We start from the raw sequence: 16,528 nt of genomic DNA on the forward strand, positions 1-16,528 counted from the left end.
TTGATTGAAAACGTAATAGATTTTGGCACAAGAAAATGTTATGCACTTTGTAAAACTGAACCTTGTAGTAGAGCTGAAGGCAAATAATAAAATGCATCCATTCTTGGCTTTTTAAGTTTAATTTAAATGCTTACTCTTCATTTTATTTATTTTTTTATAACAGCTGTATGCAAGTGTAATTCACATGCCATAAAATTCACCCTTTTAAAGTGCATGATTTCATGGTTTTTAATATAATCATAGAGTTGTGCAACTATTACCATGATCTAATTTTAGGACATCTTCATCTCCCCTCAAAAATTGTACCTGTAAGCAGTCACTCCCTATTCCTTCCGCCTGGCGGCCCATGGCAACCATAAATCTACTTTCTGTCTTTGTGGATTTGCCCATTCTGAACATTCCATATAAAGGGAATCAAACGTGGACTTTTGTCACAGGCTTCCTTCATTTAGCTCAATGTTTTCAAAGTTCATTCATTTTGTAGCACGTATGAATACTTCTTTCATTTCTATAGCTGAATGATATTCCATTAAAGGGATATACCATATTTTGTTTACCTATCCATCATTTGGTGGACATTTGGGTTGTATTCTATTGTGAATAGTGTTACTATGAACAATAGTGTCTAAGTTTCGGTGTGGACATATGGTTTAATTTTCTTGAATATATACCTTAGAGTAGAAATTGTTAGATCTTACGGTAACCCTATGTTTAACATTTTGAGAAACTGGCAAACTTTTTTTCCAAAGTGGGTGTACTATTTTACAATCCCTTCAGCAATGTATGAGCATTTCAATTTCTCCACACTCTCGCCAAAACTCATTATTGTCTGTCTTGTTTATTGTAACCATTCTAGTAGGTGTGAAGTGGTATCTCATTGTGGTTTTGATTTACATATCAATAATGAATAATGAGCATCTTTTCATGCACTTATTGGCCATTTATATATCTTTTTGCAGAAACAAATAGGGATTGTGTTGAATCTATAGATCAATTTGTGGAGTATTGCCATTTTAACAATGTTAAGTCTTCTAATCCATGAACATGTGATGTCGTTCCATGTGTTTATGTCTTCTTTAATTTCTTTCAATAATGTTTGTAGTTTTGCACAAGTCTTGAACTCCTTTTGTTAGTTAATACTAAGATTTTATTCTTTTTGCTGCTATTGAAATGGAAATGTTTTCTTGATGTCATTTTTAGATTGTTCATTGCTAGTGTGTAGAAATATGATTTTTTTTATTGTGGTCATAATAGCTTATAACGTAGTTAGAATTCAGTTGTGCATTACTGTTTGTCATACACCATATAAGTATAGCCCCTTGACCCCTTGTGCCCACCCTCTATCCCCCTTTCCCTGGTAACCACTAATTTATTCTCTTTGTCCATAAGTTTGCTTATATTCTACATATGAGTAAAACATGATTGTTTTTTGTATTCATCTTATATCCTGCAACCTTGCTGAACTCGTTTATTAATACTCAAAGTTTTCTGATGGATTTCATTTTGTTTTTTCAGAATGAAAATGTATCTTTGGTATGTATCTCATATATGTACTTCCTTCACTTTTAGAAAACTTTCTCTCTCCATTTACAACTCATCATCAACTTTTGTTTAAACTCTTGCTCCTCTTACAGTTCCACTATATTTGTATAACTTGTGAATTAGGTCACTTCAAAGATTTACTGAACAAATCTTCAAATAAAAGTATATTCACACAAGCAGATTAACAAACATACATCAATATATAAAAGTAATGAGGCAAATGGTTGCTCAAAATTAGAATGTTTATGAAAAATTGTCTTTGTATACACCAATTTGTGATTGTCCATTGCCACATGGTGGGAAGAAGATTGAGGGTATTTTCTAATAGAGAGATTGGATACATCAATAAGACATGACAGATGAAGATGCAGAGATGATTGGGATCAGAGAATCCCCAGAGGGAATCAAGATAGTGCAGCAGTCTTGGAGTCAAAATTAGGGAAATCGAGATTTATTTTGTGGCCCAAGTGAAAAATCTACAAAAATAATGATACTCATTATGTTGTTCTGTATTTGTTTTCAAATTATTACTTCAGACTTCTGCTTCCAGCCAAGACGGAATAACAGGGACCTTGCTTTATCATTCCTCCTGAAATGACCAAAATTCCAGACAAAGTGCTTAAAGCAATGGTTTTTGAGACTCTGAACATTAGGCAGCAAAGGACAGCAATCACTGAGAGATGGAAAACAGATGATATGAGTTCTACGATTTCCCCAGCTTAATGTCTTGAGAAAGGTTGCAGGCCAAGGTACAGGGAGAGGGAATCCAGGCAAAGTCCGAGCAATCTGTGAGTTGAGGAGATACAGCAGAATCTGGGGGAGATCAAGGCTGCTACAATTCACTGGACAGTTTGTAAGAGATGAGAAGGCTGCACAGAGAGAGAACTCTGGTAGATTTGTGAAGTGTCCTCTCACCAATGTGTGCATGGGGGGAAGCTACCCATGGTCAAGGAAAGAAACATCTGAGAAGAGTAGAGAGAACAATGCCCCATGTACATACAGATCCAGGAATAATGTTGTGTCCCACAGCCAGACTGGAAAACCTCATAATTCATGGGACATTGGGTAGAATGTCCCCAGAAAGGTCTTGCTTTGTAGTGGAGATAAATTATCCCTAGGCTAAATGCTGCTCTCACCTAAGAAACCTTAAAAGACTCCAACAATTTGAACAAACATTCAACCAAAGAAGATATACAGATGGCATAAAAGCATACTTAAGGATGCTCAACATTATTAGTCATTAGGGAGATGCAAATTAAAATCACAATGAGATGCTACTGCATACCTATTAGAATGGCTAAAATTAAAATGTCTGATCATACCAAACATTGGTGAGGGTGTGGAGAAACTAGAACTCTCATATACTGCTGATGGGAATGTGAAATGAAACAACGCACTTAGAAAACAGTTTGGCAGTCTGATTCTGCCACCAATTCCAATGCGTACTTTTTTCCACACCACCAAGCAATTTTCCAACATCGGTTGGGTGTCCTACAATTCAACTCAATTGTGACCATATCTACATGGAGACAGAGTCAGATCTCACAGGTTAGGGGCTCAGTCCTACAAGATTGTCTCCCTACTCCTCCCACACCCACTTCAGACACAATCGCAAGACCATTTGTCACCTGTGCTTCTGACCAACAAGCTATAGATTGGAGGTTCCAAGTGTTACTGACCCCTAAGGGACCAGTGACCCAAAAATCGGTCCTTTTGCCCAGAGCCACTCACGCCAAAAGAATGAGACTGCATTTGGAACAGCAGAGTAGAAACTTTATTCATTGATCAATGAATGGAGGAGGCAGAACTCCTGCTCTAAAACACCTTCTCCCCAAGGGAAGGTGAGCAGAGTTCTTATGGGATGTGAAGGGTGAGGGGTCTCCACGTCCTCTGTCTCGGGGTAGGGGCATTTGGGGCATGTGGAGATCTTCCCTTCTTGGGCATGGCACCTTTCGCACGTGGCACCCCATCCCTATCTTGGACCTTTCTGGTTTGGACTGGTTCTGCCATTTCGCCATCGGGCATTGTTCTGCCTTGATTTCTATAAGCAAGTACAACTTAAGAACAAAGGATTAGACGTGGAAAATATTTTAGGGACTTCCCTGGGTGATACAAGAACTCGCTCCCTGGGTTCAGTTAACTGGCTAGAGCAGCTCACAGAACTCAGAGAAACATTTTACTTACTAGATTACCAGTTTGTTATAAGTGGTTAATTCAGGAACAACCAGATGGAAGAGATGCACAGGGCAAGGTATGGGGAAAGGGTGCGGAGCTTCCATGCTCTCTGAGTGCTCCACTATCCCAGCAGTGTGTTCACCAACCCCAAAGCTCTCTGGACCCTGTTCTTTTGGGGTTTTATGGAGGCTTCATTACACAGGCATGATTGATTAAATCATTGGCAACTGGTGATTGAACTCAATCTTCAGCCCCTCTCCCCTCCCCAGAGGTTGAGGTGGTACTGAAAGTTCTAACCCTTTATTCAGGGTTGGCTCCCATAGCAACCAACCCGTCCTTTGGTTACTTAGGGGCTTTCCAAAAACCTCCTCATTAACATAACAAAGACACTTCTATCACTCTCTTCACTTAGGAAATTCCAAAGGTTGTAGGAGCTCTGTGCCAGGAACTGAGAGGGACAAAGGCCAAATATATATCTCATATTATAAATTACAATATCATAGGCAGTTTTTTAGAAAGTTATACATATACCTACCATATGACCCAGCCACCACACTCCTGAGTAATTTGCCCAAGAGAAATGAAAAGTTCATAGCAGCTTGATTTTTAATAGACAAAAACTGGAAATAATCCAAATGTCCATCAACAGGTGAATGGATAAACAATCTGACTAGGTGTCATTATATAAGAGGAAATCTCTACTCAAATGCGTAAAGAGGGAAGACTGTGGAGTCACAGAGAGAAGACAGCTGTCTACAAACCAAGGAGAAAGGCCTCAAAAGAAATCAACTCTAGCCTCCAGAACTGCCATAAAATAAATTTCTGTTGTTTAAGCCCCCCAGGCTGCGATATTTTATCATGGCAGCCCAAGCAAACTAATGCAGTGACAGAAAGCAGATGAGTAGCTACCTGGAGAGTTGAGGGTTGGGGAGAGTTGAGGTAAAGGGATTATAAAGGGGAACAGGAAATTTATAGGGGTAATGGATATGTTCATTATCTTGATTGTGGTGATGGTTTCATGAGTATATATTTATGTCAAGCCTTAAACTGTACACTTTAAATATATACATTTTATTGTGTGTCAATTGCATCCTCAATAAAGCTATTAAAAATTATTGCACTTAACTTTCACATTGTTCTTAAGGGTAGTATGTTCCACATCTATGTGGTTTCAATTATTATGGTACATTTTTGCATTTTTTTATAAGAATGCCTTATTGTATATTCTTACTTTAATTTTAAAATATTGGTATTACATATTGCGGCCATCTTAAGAAATACAATTTTATCTTTAGATGTCTTATCTGATGGTACAATATATAAAACTATGAGTGCAATGTTAAGATTGGAGTCTTCAAGAATTTCTCATGATCATCTAGAAAGGGATTATAGACTTTGGATATAGGTCAGCTGTCTATTTCCTCCTCTCACATTAATTTAAAAATTCATAATTTCATTTTCTTGGGTGGTGTGCATTAACCCCCTGCCACCATCCCAGTTTTCAGATGTTCCTAGATAAGTTGGCTGATGTTCAGAATCACCTGGGGAGACCAATAAAACACAGATTCCTGTGCCCCATCCCTTGTTAATCTGATGCAAGAAATCTAGAGCAGGATTCAAAAACCTTGTTTTTAATCTTCTTTATTATACAAAATGTCAAACATATACAAAGTAGAAGGAATAGCATTATGAACACCCATGTACTCATCACCTAATTGCAACAATAATTTTCTCATGGCCTAATCTTTGATTCATTTATCTCCATCCTCTCCCTTCAATTTCAGTGATCTGTGGTTTTAAGAAGTTCTCTGGGTGATTGTGATAACAAACACACAGATACACCCATCATTAAAAAGCTTAATAGTATTCTAATTTATGTTGCTTATTAAAGCATATTTAATGAATTTTCTACTGAACATTTAGATTTTCTTCAATTCTTTGTTTATAAAGAAGGACATGATGTATAACCTAACACATAATCTTGGTCAAATATTTAGGCGTCAACTACAGGTTCCGTAATTATAAAGTTTAGTTGTAAATATTTTCCACATTGAGAGATGTATTGGGAATACATAAAAATATCTAATGCGTATTTATTGAGTTGTTAAACTGATATGCAAAAACAAACACACTCTTAGACACTTGGGAATACAAAGTAATCTTAAATTCTGCAAGCTTACAAAGAGTTTACAATCCCACTGGGGATCCAAAGGAAATTCCTTATAATGTGACTTTGTGAGTTTGCTTTTGTCAGGGCAGGAATTGAGAGGTGGTGGTGGAGGAGGGGTAAAAGGCTGGAAATATGTGGGGATTTATTTGTGGAGATGATGGACTCTGACTAGCTGTTTGCGCAAGAGCTTCAGTCTACTGTGAGGTTTATTAGTCTTTGCAGCTTGGGCATGGCAATGTGTTGACCTCACAAGGAAGTAACAGCTACGAGAAGAAACTAAACCATAGCTTAGTTTGACTCCTCCAATCATACTGGTAATAGGGTGTCAGGACTACACTCTGAGTGCTGGGGGTTGGAACTTAGTTCACCCCATGAAGCACAAGGGCGTGCTCCCTCTCCTCTCCTCTAGGTATTCACATTGGCACTGGGCAAGGGTATCATGGCATAGACCCACTGTGGTCCTACAAAGCAGTCAAGGGGTAAAGCACGAGCGCAGTTAACTAAAATGGCCAGTGGGAGATGCTCCCTCATGCGGAGGCTAGGTGGTGGGCCAAACGACTCAGCTACCCCAGCTCTTGAGATTTCTAGCCAAACTTCTTGCAAGATCCTTCTCTAGGTCCATTCACCTGACACTTGGCTGGCAGTTGGCACCAGGGTCATGCCCATTTGTCCTCCTTTCTTCCCTCCTTCCTTCTTCTTTTTTTGTAAACTTCTTGAATTGGTCTTGAGTCATATTAAGCTAGAGCAAATTTTTTTTTTTTTTGAGGAACATTAGCTCTGAGCTAACATCTGCCACCAATCCTCCTCTTTTTTTGCTGAGGAAGACTGGCCCTGAGCCAAAATCCATGCCCATTTTCCTCTACTTTATATGTTGGATGCCTGCCACAGCATGGCTTCACAAGCAGTGTCTGCACCCGGGATCCAAACTGGAGAACCCCAGGCAGTGGAAGCAGAACGTGCGGACTTAACCTGTGCACCACCGGACCAGCCCCCCAATTTTTTTTAATTAAAAAAAGAAAGTGGTTTCCTTTTTCCTTCAAGGCTAGCAGAGTGTGATCTTGAAATACTCTCCTGAGGTAAGAAGAAATCTTTGCTGTCAGAAGGTTTCTCATCTCCACCATTCATTTGATCCTTTTGATGGAGCAAGGAAAAGGCAAAATGATTAAATAATTTGTGCTATGTTAAATAATTTTATGCTACTTAGAAATCTGTAGTATTGAAGACTTAAAAGATTCATGAAGGATCTTGCTAAGGCTGATATTTCAAGCTACCACAGAAAGTGAGAAATGGGCACAGAATCAGAGGCTTACTAGCTAAAGCCTTCTAGAACCATGTCTTCCCGTGAAGAGTTTGAGAATGAAACATGTTAGCAATAACATATATCTTTTTTCTCATTTCATTCTATCATTAAAGTATAGATAAGGTTCTTCTGATAATTCCCTAAAATATAAATTGGAGTGTACTCCCATGATACAAATCTTTTCTTTCTTTTCTTTTTTGAGGAAGATTAACCCTGAGCTAACATCTGCTGCCAATCCTCTTTTTGCTGAGGAAGACTGGCCCTGAGCTAACATCTGTGCCTGTCTTCCTCTACTTTATATGTGGGACACCTACCACAGCATGGCTTGCCAAGCAGTGCCATGTCCGTACCCAGGATGTGAACTGGCAAACCCCGGGCCACCAAAGCAGAAAGTGTGAACTTAACCACTGCGCTACGAGGCTGGCCCCAAGACAAATCTTTTTTCACTTTGCCTGAGCATTTAAACTATCTCATTTTTACAAAATTGGTTTTTATCAATTTATTTTGGTTATAATGTACTCCTTAATTTTTCTCATCTAGTCCACAGAGAATGAATGATGATCAAGCAAAAATAAGAGATAACTATTACAGTAAATGATTTATCATTGTCATTTGATTTATCATTTAATATGTGTTTATCATTTTTTTAGTACTTATTACATAAACACAAATGCTTGGTGTTAGTGTACTTGAGGGGATTGGTTTTAACAGGAAGATGAGTTTACTCTTAGAAATGTGTTTAGGTCAAAATGCCCAGCATGGATTGGAGTTGTGGATTAAAGCTTGGAAAAGAGAATAGGACTAAATAAGGTTGAGGCTTGAGCCTTGAGGAACCTCTACGTTTAGAAGATGGGGGTGGCGGAGGTGGGCAAAGAAAAGGAACCAGCAAAGGAGAAGTAGCCAAAATATTGAGATGGACATACTCATAAAGCCAAGGAGAGTTTCAAAATGAGGAGGTGATCAACAGTGTCAAGGTAGAACCTAAAGGAGAATGTGGATCAGTGATGAAGAAAGTTATTGTTTGAAAACATCAGAAAACCTTTTTGGAAGTCCTTTAACATTTGCAATTCCCACATTTTCAGAAAAAAAAATTTCTGAACTTTTCAGAAAAAAAATTATGTTCTGTTCAACTCAGGAAGTAACTTTTGTAAATAAATTTTATTTGGCCCCAAATGTTACTACCTATTTAATATTGGAAGAAAAATATGCTGGAATACATAGACTAAGTAGTTGTAACAAGAATAAAAACAAAAAAATGGCTAGTTAAATAAGTTTATTTTTCTCTCACAAAATAGTCTAGGGGCGAGTGGAGTAAGCCTTACAGGCCATGAAGCATTCAGGGCCCCTGGTTCCTTCATCTCTTTGCTCTGTTATCTCTTAGGGTTTGTTTTTTGTATGATCAATGCTGGCTTAGTTTCAACCATGTTTTCAAACCAGCTCCTAGGATGTAGGAAAGAGAGTAGAAGGCAGGAGGCTTCCTCTTTAAGGAGATGACCCCTGGAAGTTAAACTCCTCAATTCTGCACACATCCCACTGCCCTAAAATAGTCACATGGCCATATTTAGTTCCAAGGTAGGTTGGGAAATGTGGTCCAAAGCTGGACGGCCATGTACTCAGCTAATATTCAGAAGAAATAAAACGCGAAGTGGAGGATAGGTAGTAGTCTCTAACACATAGGATCTGAAAGAAATAGGTCTTTCTTCATAAAATAGGTTTTTTGTAGGATTCAATTACTTGAATTTTTTTTTGTTTTTGTTTTTTTTTGGTGAGGAAGATTGGCCCTGAGCTAACGTCTGTGTCAATCCTCCTCTGTTTTGTATGTGGGACGCTGCCACAGCATGGCCCAATGAGCGGTGTGTAGGTCTGCACCCTGGATCTGAACCCGTGAACCCTTGGCTGCCAAAGTGCAGTGTGTGAACCCAACCACCACACCACCGGACTGACCCCTGTTACTGGAATTTTTATAGAAAACAAACCAAAACGCTATGTGGCAATAAAGCCCAGACATTCTTAGGTTACTCTATTTTCGTAAAGGAGTTTATAATTAAGAAAAAAATTTTCATGAATTATTGAAATACATTCTATGTCTACCTAGTAAAGAAAAACAATGGAGTATTATATTTGTATTACTTACGGATTGCTGTGTAATTTATTATTCCAAAATTTAGGAGCTTAAAACAATAAACATATTATCTCACACAGTTTCTGAGGTCAAGAATTGCAGAAGCTCAGAATTAAGAATCTCAGAGCTTAGCTGGTTGGTTCTGGCTCATTGTTTCCCATGAGGTCACAGTCAAGATTTCAGCAAGGGCTGCAGTCATCTGAAAGCTTGAGTGGGCTAGAGGATTCGCTTCAAAGCTGACTTACATGGCTGCTGGCAGAAGGCTCCAGTTCCCCACCACGAGAACCCTCTTTATAAGTCTGCTCAGGACCCACAGCAACCAGCTTTCGCTAGAGTGAGTTACCCTGAGAGAGGGAGTGTAAGAAAGCAACCAAAACGCCAGAAGTGTCTCTTATAACCTAATTTCAGAAGTGACATACTGTCATACTGCTCTATCCTATTGATCACACAGACCAAACTTGGTACAGTGTGGGAGTGATTATACAAGAGTGTGAATACCAGAAAGCAGGGATTGGTGGCGGCCATCTTAGAGGCTGCCTACCACAATATCTCGCCTTTTATTGGAAAAACACTCCAGAAAATCTATCACTTTCTGAAACAAAAAAATTCTATCCAGTACAATTATTAGCTCCAAAGTTTGTCAGAATAAACAAACTTGAGGTATTAACTGTGTACAAGAAAAAATCGTTAGTTGACATATTTGCATGAGATGAACTCGATTAATTTCATTAGGTTCTCAGAAACATTGACTGTTTCAGGTTTAATTTGATTAAAATGTCTGTTTAAAGAGTTTTTCACTATTGCTGTTCAGAAATGGCTTCCTCAGAGCAAACATTTTCAATCAGATATGGTTTCTTGAAAAGTTTCACAAGTTAATAAGTAAAGATCTTTTGAAAGTTAGGGAACTTCTGTAAGTTTTGGTGCAGTTTAAAGTTGTAGCATCCTTTAACAATGCCTGAACAGTGAGCTATCTTTGGGGATTTGGCATACAGAGGGTCTGCCTTGGATTAGGTCTCAAAATACCTAAAGGATTTCCTTAAACAGGCTCAGGGTCAGATACAACAGGTGTTTCACTTCTAATTTTGGAACCAGAAGCAGTCAGTTTAGCGTGAGGCTGTCCTGCACTCATTCAGCAGGAGTGAGGACACTAAGTAATTCTGCCAAGGCATCAAGCATGGAAAAGACTGGAAAATGTGTTTTTCTTCTAATACTTCTGATAACAAACCACATTATTACAAGAAAACATAGAATTTGGATGAATTCTGATAAAGGCCTCTGATTTCTTAGTATTTAATCATTCATTTAAAAAATACTGAAAGTGGACTCTAGTGTCTGGTTCTGGACTAGAACACTTCTTTAAATGATCATGTCCATTCTTATTTTGATCATACTACTGCCCGTGAATTAAATTTTTGCAATGGAAAATAAAGACATTGTAGAATTAATGATATATTTGGTTTCCTTTTCTTTTCAAAGTATTTCAAAGGAATTTTTGGGCTTTACAAGATGGTGATATTACTTTATTAAAAAATATATATAAGCACATTTAAATGAGATTAAAATATGAATAGCCTTCAAATAGAAAATACACCCAAAACATTATTAGCCACCCAAAATGTAATTACTGTGCATATAAAAGTGAGCAAAACTTTTTATTTGAATGACTTTTAAAAAAATTAAAGCAATATAATCATGAACAGTTCAATTACAAAACAGGGGTTGATAAATTTTCAAATGTGAAGTCTCTGGAAATATGTTTCTAACATATCCTTAAGATATTCAGCAACGCAATCTTAGCATGATATATTCAATAGCTTTCCTATAAATACATATTGAATATGAGATTAGCTTCAGAAATTCTTATTGAAGGAATATTAAAATAAATGTTAGGAAAGGCATGGTTTTCTCTTGGCATATCAGAAAGTCTGTTGCTTATAAGATTAATACTATAGGATCTACTTATTTTAGGAATTCAATATTTAAGCTCTACAGTTTGGATATTACTTTACTTTTAATTCCTCTGTGGGTTTAAAAGGCAAACCATGTTAAGAAAATAAAAAAAGGGCAATCCATATTGTAAGCAGTGGCAATACTGGGTAATTCTTTTTGAGTGGAATGAGAAGTATATACAATGTAAATATTTTTAGAGAAAGAAAAGCAACAGGTTTGACTTGAAACTAGATTTTTCTAACAATGATTCCAAAGTGTTTCTCTACAACATGTATAAAATTTCATACTGGGACAAGAGAATTCATTTAGGTCACAGTAACTTCTGCATTCACTGAAAACAGCACAATTGGAGACAGAATCTTTAAACATTAATTAAGTTTAGAAGCACCAAGTGAATACACGAGCCATTAAGTGCTTGCACCCAAAGTACTAAAAACAAATTTCTAAAAGAATTTTCAGCAATTCGCATTGGACTCTCACCATCTGGCCTGCCTTGCCCCATTCCAAAGAGTTTATTTGACTACATTTCTAAATCTAATAATCCTCCACTTTTCCCTTCTTCTCCCCACCCCCCATCACCCAGACCCTCAAGAGTGGAGTGGATTTTATGATTAACCATGTATATAAGTAAAGACACCAGATGCTGTTGCATTTTAGCAAAATAAAATTCTGGTGTCACAGAAACATGCTGGATAAATTCTGGGTTCGAAGGCATAACTGTCATTCAGCTTCGAAAGGTGGGAAGTGGAGCTGCAAGCTTCGAGCATTGCTGGGAACCCACGGCAAGTCCAGCACGTTATCAAGCAATCACAAGATGAATTTTTTCAAGGAAAAAAAAAAAACCTAACTTTTTCCGACCAGCGACATCTCTTTGTGCTGGGGTGCGCAACTACAGGGGCAGGGTGAACAAAAATGTCTGTGGTAAAGGCATCATCTTGCCATAGCGCGTGATCTGTACTTCTAATTTCCAATAGGAATCAGCAGTCCACGGTTGATTTATGGACAGCCTGCGTCGTCCTGCACGGGGCCAGTTCCAGGAGCCTTCGCCAATTAGCTCTATTTTCTGCTTAAGCCGTTAAAGCCACCTCCATGGAAACGCCCGGAGAGGAGGCCGGGGGGAGGGGAGCAGACAGGTGCGCCCTCTGTTTGGGAATACACAAAGGGCCGACCTCGCCGCCTCTGTGTCCCTGGCAACTCCACCCACGCAGCGCGCGCGCACGCCCCGCGGCCCCGCGGCGCAGTGGGTGGCCGGGCCGGCAGGCGGGCGCGGCGGCGCGCGAAGGTCTGCGCGTGGCGGCTCGCGGCTGGCGGAGACCCTCGGCCTGCTCGCGGACGCGGTGCCCGGGAAGCGCGAAGCCGGCTCCGGGCGGCGGCGGCGCGCGCTGTAGGGACTTGTAGTCCGCGTGCCTCCCGGGCACCTCCCCCGGTAGGCTGGCCCGCGTGTCCCCGCCCGCCGCAGGCCGACTTCCTGCCGCTGCCCAAACTACACCTCCCGCCGTCCTCTCTGCTGTCGGGCCGAAAGCGAAAACAAATTCTGGGCTGCGAGGGTGCTGCCCTCCGCCGGCGCCCCCCGCACCCCGCCCCTCCGGCGCCCTCCTGCGAGGTGGGGAAACGAAAGGCTGCGGCTTTCTCTTTGGGCTTCCTCGGCTCCCGAGCTGGGGAGCGCGCGGGGGACGCAGGCCGCGCTCACCTGAGTCGGCCCCGCGCGCGCGGCGGAGGTTTCCTCGCCTCCCCCCTCGTCTGGACGAGGAAACTTGTGGGGGCGGCGACCCCCGGCCCAGTTCCTGAGCCGGGCGGCGAGGCCACGGGGAAGTGACTGCTCACGCGCCGGGTTTCTTTGATTTTCCCCCCGTTGCCCTGGGCGCGTGGTCCCCCGGGAGGCGGCCGCGTGCGCACGGCCATGCATTAGGCAGGGCTCCCCTATGCGCGCGGAGAGCGCCGACCGCCGCCTCGGGCCGCTGCCGCCGCCGCCTGCCGCCGCCCGCCGAGCCCGAGCCCGAGCCCGAGCCCGAGCCCGAGCCGCCGCCCGCCCTAGGCCGGGGCGTCGAGGAGCCGGCGGCGCGGCCATGTGGGGCTAGCCCGCGCCGCGCCTGGCCTGCAGCAGGAGCGGCAACATGGAGGCGGCCGTCGGCGCCTCCGACGGCGGGGAGCAGGGCGGCGCGGGGCCCCGCGAGGACGCGACGCCCATGGATGCCTATCTGCGGAAGCTGGGCTTGTATCGGAAACTGGTCGCCAAGGACGGGTCGTGTCTGTTCCGGGCCGTGGCGGAGCAGGTAACGGGGCGAGGGGCGAGGGGCGGGCGGGGCTGGGTGGGAGAGCGGCTGGCGGGCCGCCGTCCGGCCGCCCACGTCCGGGCCGCGCGTGGCCCCGCTGGCGTCACAGCGGCCCATTGTAACGCCGGAACGGGACGCTGCCCTGGGTCTGGGAGCAGTAAATCGAAACTTACGAGCCCGTCCATTAACCGGGTGTCGCCCCTCCTCGGGGAGAGGTAGTGAGTCGAGGGTAACCCGGGAGGCCTGCTGAGAGCGGGTGCAGTTGATGGGTGGCCGGGGACTTGGCGAAATGATCTTTTTCCATTCTGTTCCGCATTCACCTTCTCTTCGTTTTGTCAGCCCAGCGTTCATACCACTCCACCAGTGTTTACTGGAGGAGGTGGTGCGCCAGCCTGTCCTCGTGGAGCATTATTTTTCCTGTTCCTGGACTTGGGAATGTGGGGTTAAGCCCGCCGATGTCCGCTTGAGTCAAGTGGGGAAAAATGTGCCGTTTGGGAAAGCCAGACTTTTAAAAATACAGAATGTTTTAAAGAATTGTATTTGAGTACATTCCATACTTAATTATGCTTTGCAAGACAGTGTAGGTTATGCTAAAAATAATTTATTTTTTAAGAAACTCTATTTTGGTGTCGATAGTGGGAAGGATATAACTGGGGGTTCTCTGGGCCCTTCTTGACTGAATTTTTCTCTGTGAATGGTCAAAATCGCTTTCTAATACAGTTGTTTAGGAAGGTGTTTCTGGTTTTGTTGGTAAAAGAGCTTATTCCATGTTTTAACAATCTGGTTGGTAGGTATGCAGTCACCAAAACCCATCCTATATTGAAAAATAGCTGGTGAAATAGTTGGTTAAAAGTTTCACATTACTGCCTTGGTGTGTATTTTCATACCTTTCACAGTTTGCTTTCCTTTGGCTTAAGATCCACTCCTTCCCTCTCCACCCCTTCCCTCCCCTCCCCTCCCGTGGAGTTTTTATGTTTCTGTTTTTCTCGACTTTTTTGAATGCTAAATAGCTTTCAAAATTTCTATTTGTGAGTAAATGTTTTACTTAACATCTTCAGACCAGTCTATTCTCATTTTTTTCAACGTTGGAAGGTTACCCATTTCCCAAAGGCCCTCGTTTTCACATCAGTAGCATAAAATCTTTTTTTTAAACAAGAAATTGATTCAGCTGATACAAACCTTTGTATTATGTTGCAGGCATTGTCATTCAAACAGCTTTCGTAAAGCTCCCCATGTTAAGCTCGGTCTTTTTTCAGTTTATTAGGTTTCTTTTATAGCAGAAATTTTGGATGTTCTTGTGTTGCTGTGGGATATATTCACACCCACCCACCCCAGTCTTTACTATTAGTAGTAGGTAAACATTCTGTCCCGTTTCTGAATTTTCCGGGTCTCCATCTGTCCTGCTTCCTTTGCCTCAGGCTCCCTGGACTCCAGAGCAGCTCCAGAAGCAGAGGGAAGAGGTGGAAGTGAATTCAGTTCCTATTTATGCGTACTGTTAGCTCTAGCAAGAGTTCGGTGAGGAAGGAGGTAGAAACAAATAGAAATAAGGGAAGTATGATGCTTATTTGGAGTTGGATTATCCAGAGCCTAGTTTATATTGAAGCGGAACGGGTATCTGATTTCAGTCTTAGGTGCCATGGTTAATTGGTAAGCTTGATTATTACAGAAGCCTCTCTATTACTGTGGTGGGATCTCTATTTTTAAGGGGAAAGGGGCAAGAGCTAGTTGCGTTAACTCATTGCTAACATTCAGATCCTGCAGTTGGTTGTGTCTTGTAACGGGATTTAATTTAGGCCTGAGGGAATATCCTCTCCAATTATGTGACACTGGTTTTTAGCCTACTGAGCTTAGAAAGCTTCATACCATGAATTTTAGGGGAAGCTCAGTTCTTTACTAGGCATGGACGAAAGGTGTGGCTTCATGGCCAAAGGGAAAGTGTGTGCATGGGGAAGGGAAGTAACACCAACTTCAGGCTGCCCTTTAAAAATCTGCAGAGGATTTACTTTTTTGCCAGATTTCTCCAAAAATATCAAAATAATTGATCATTTCTAAGAAGGAGTCAGAGTAAGTAATCTAAAGGGTAGTGTTGGGGGCGGAGCGGGGAGGGAGAGACTTGAATTAGGACCAGCCTTTCCCTCCAAATTACCTGATTTAGGTAGGTCCTTCCCTTTTTACACTTCTCGACTTGGGCCTGCAGGAGGCCTGACCTCAATCAGCTCTGGGGCCATGGAGCTAAAAATAGGGCGCTCTTAGCAGACTTGCTGCAGCAGTGGCTCAGCCTTTCCTAGTGTTTGTCACTGTCTTGTCCCAAGTCAGGATTGGAAAGCCTCCTGTTTCTAGCTTATTTTCGTGTCCATAATAATTTGCAGAGATATTTGTCATACCATTTGAATTCTTCCCCGAATATCCTTGAGCTTGCACTGTATTATACTTTTTAAACAGTTGTCATTTAACCTACTTCTCTTGCAGTGCTTGGCTTTGTAAATACCAGCACCCTACAGTTTATGGAAATTGCTGCTTCGAACAGGTTCAGATTTCATGTGCTATAAAATCTTTGTTAAAAGAGGAAAAAACAAGAGATATCCCTGCCATTGTTTTTGATGGAAAATAAGCTTTATTCAGTTATGTCTCCCAGCTGTTGCTAGGTAAATGGCTTTAAGACTAGCTTCACTTTGCTAACCGCTGCTGTATCAGATGACACTGTGGTTTACTCAAACTAATAATACCTTGATTCATAGTAGTGTCTAACAGCTTCTGTGAAAGAAGTGTAGCTAAATGTCCTTTGCTGAATTGGCAAAAAAAAATCATGTGGTGGTAATTTTTACCTATGGATAGTCTTTCCAGTGCTGGAAGCTTAGAATATGTAAGGATGCTGTTTAAGAGTTCCCAAGACAGCAGTGTCCCAGTTGCTGACCTCAGCTGGTGCATCTTCAGTGCATCTCAATGTAAAGGGACATACTAGCTGTCTAGACAGTTGTACTTCTGGTTCTGTGGGT

At 41.7% G+C, this 16,528-nt stretch overlaps 1 protein-coding gene across 7 annotated transcripts in view; it reads left to right on the plus strand.

Annotated features, from left to right (window-relative positions):
• Nucleotides 1-12,476: 12,476 nt before the first annotated feature.
• Nucleotides 12,477-16,528, plus strand: part of OTUD4 (OTU deubiquitinase 4) — a 44,046-nt gene continuing 39,994 nt past the window's right edge. The window contains exon 1 of one of the 7 annotated variants that reach the window (XM_023636487.2): nt 12,477-13,532. In XM_023636487.2, the coding sequence (XP_023492255.1) occupies nt 13,374-13,532 (159 nt within the window). In that variant the 5' untranslated portion in view covers nt 12,477-13,373. Of the gene's footprint in view, nt 13,533-13,561; nt 13,751-16,001; nt 16,178-16,528 lie in introns of those variants that run through there. The other 6 variants (XM_070258286.1, XM_001500677.6, XM_070258291.1 and 3 more) reach the window with 6 other exon arrangements.

The sequence above is a fragment of the Equus caballus genome, chromosome 2, assembly GCF_041296265.1.
Source record: "Equus caballus isolate H_3958 breed thoroughbred chromosome 2, TB-T2T, whole genome shotgun sequence".
Taxonomy (NCBI): domain Eukaryota; kingdom Metazoa; phylum Chordata; class Mammalia; order Perissodactyla; family Equidae; genus Equus; species Equus caballus.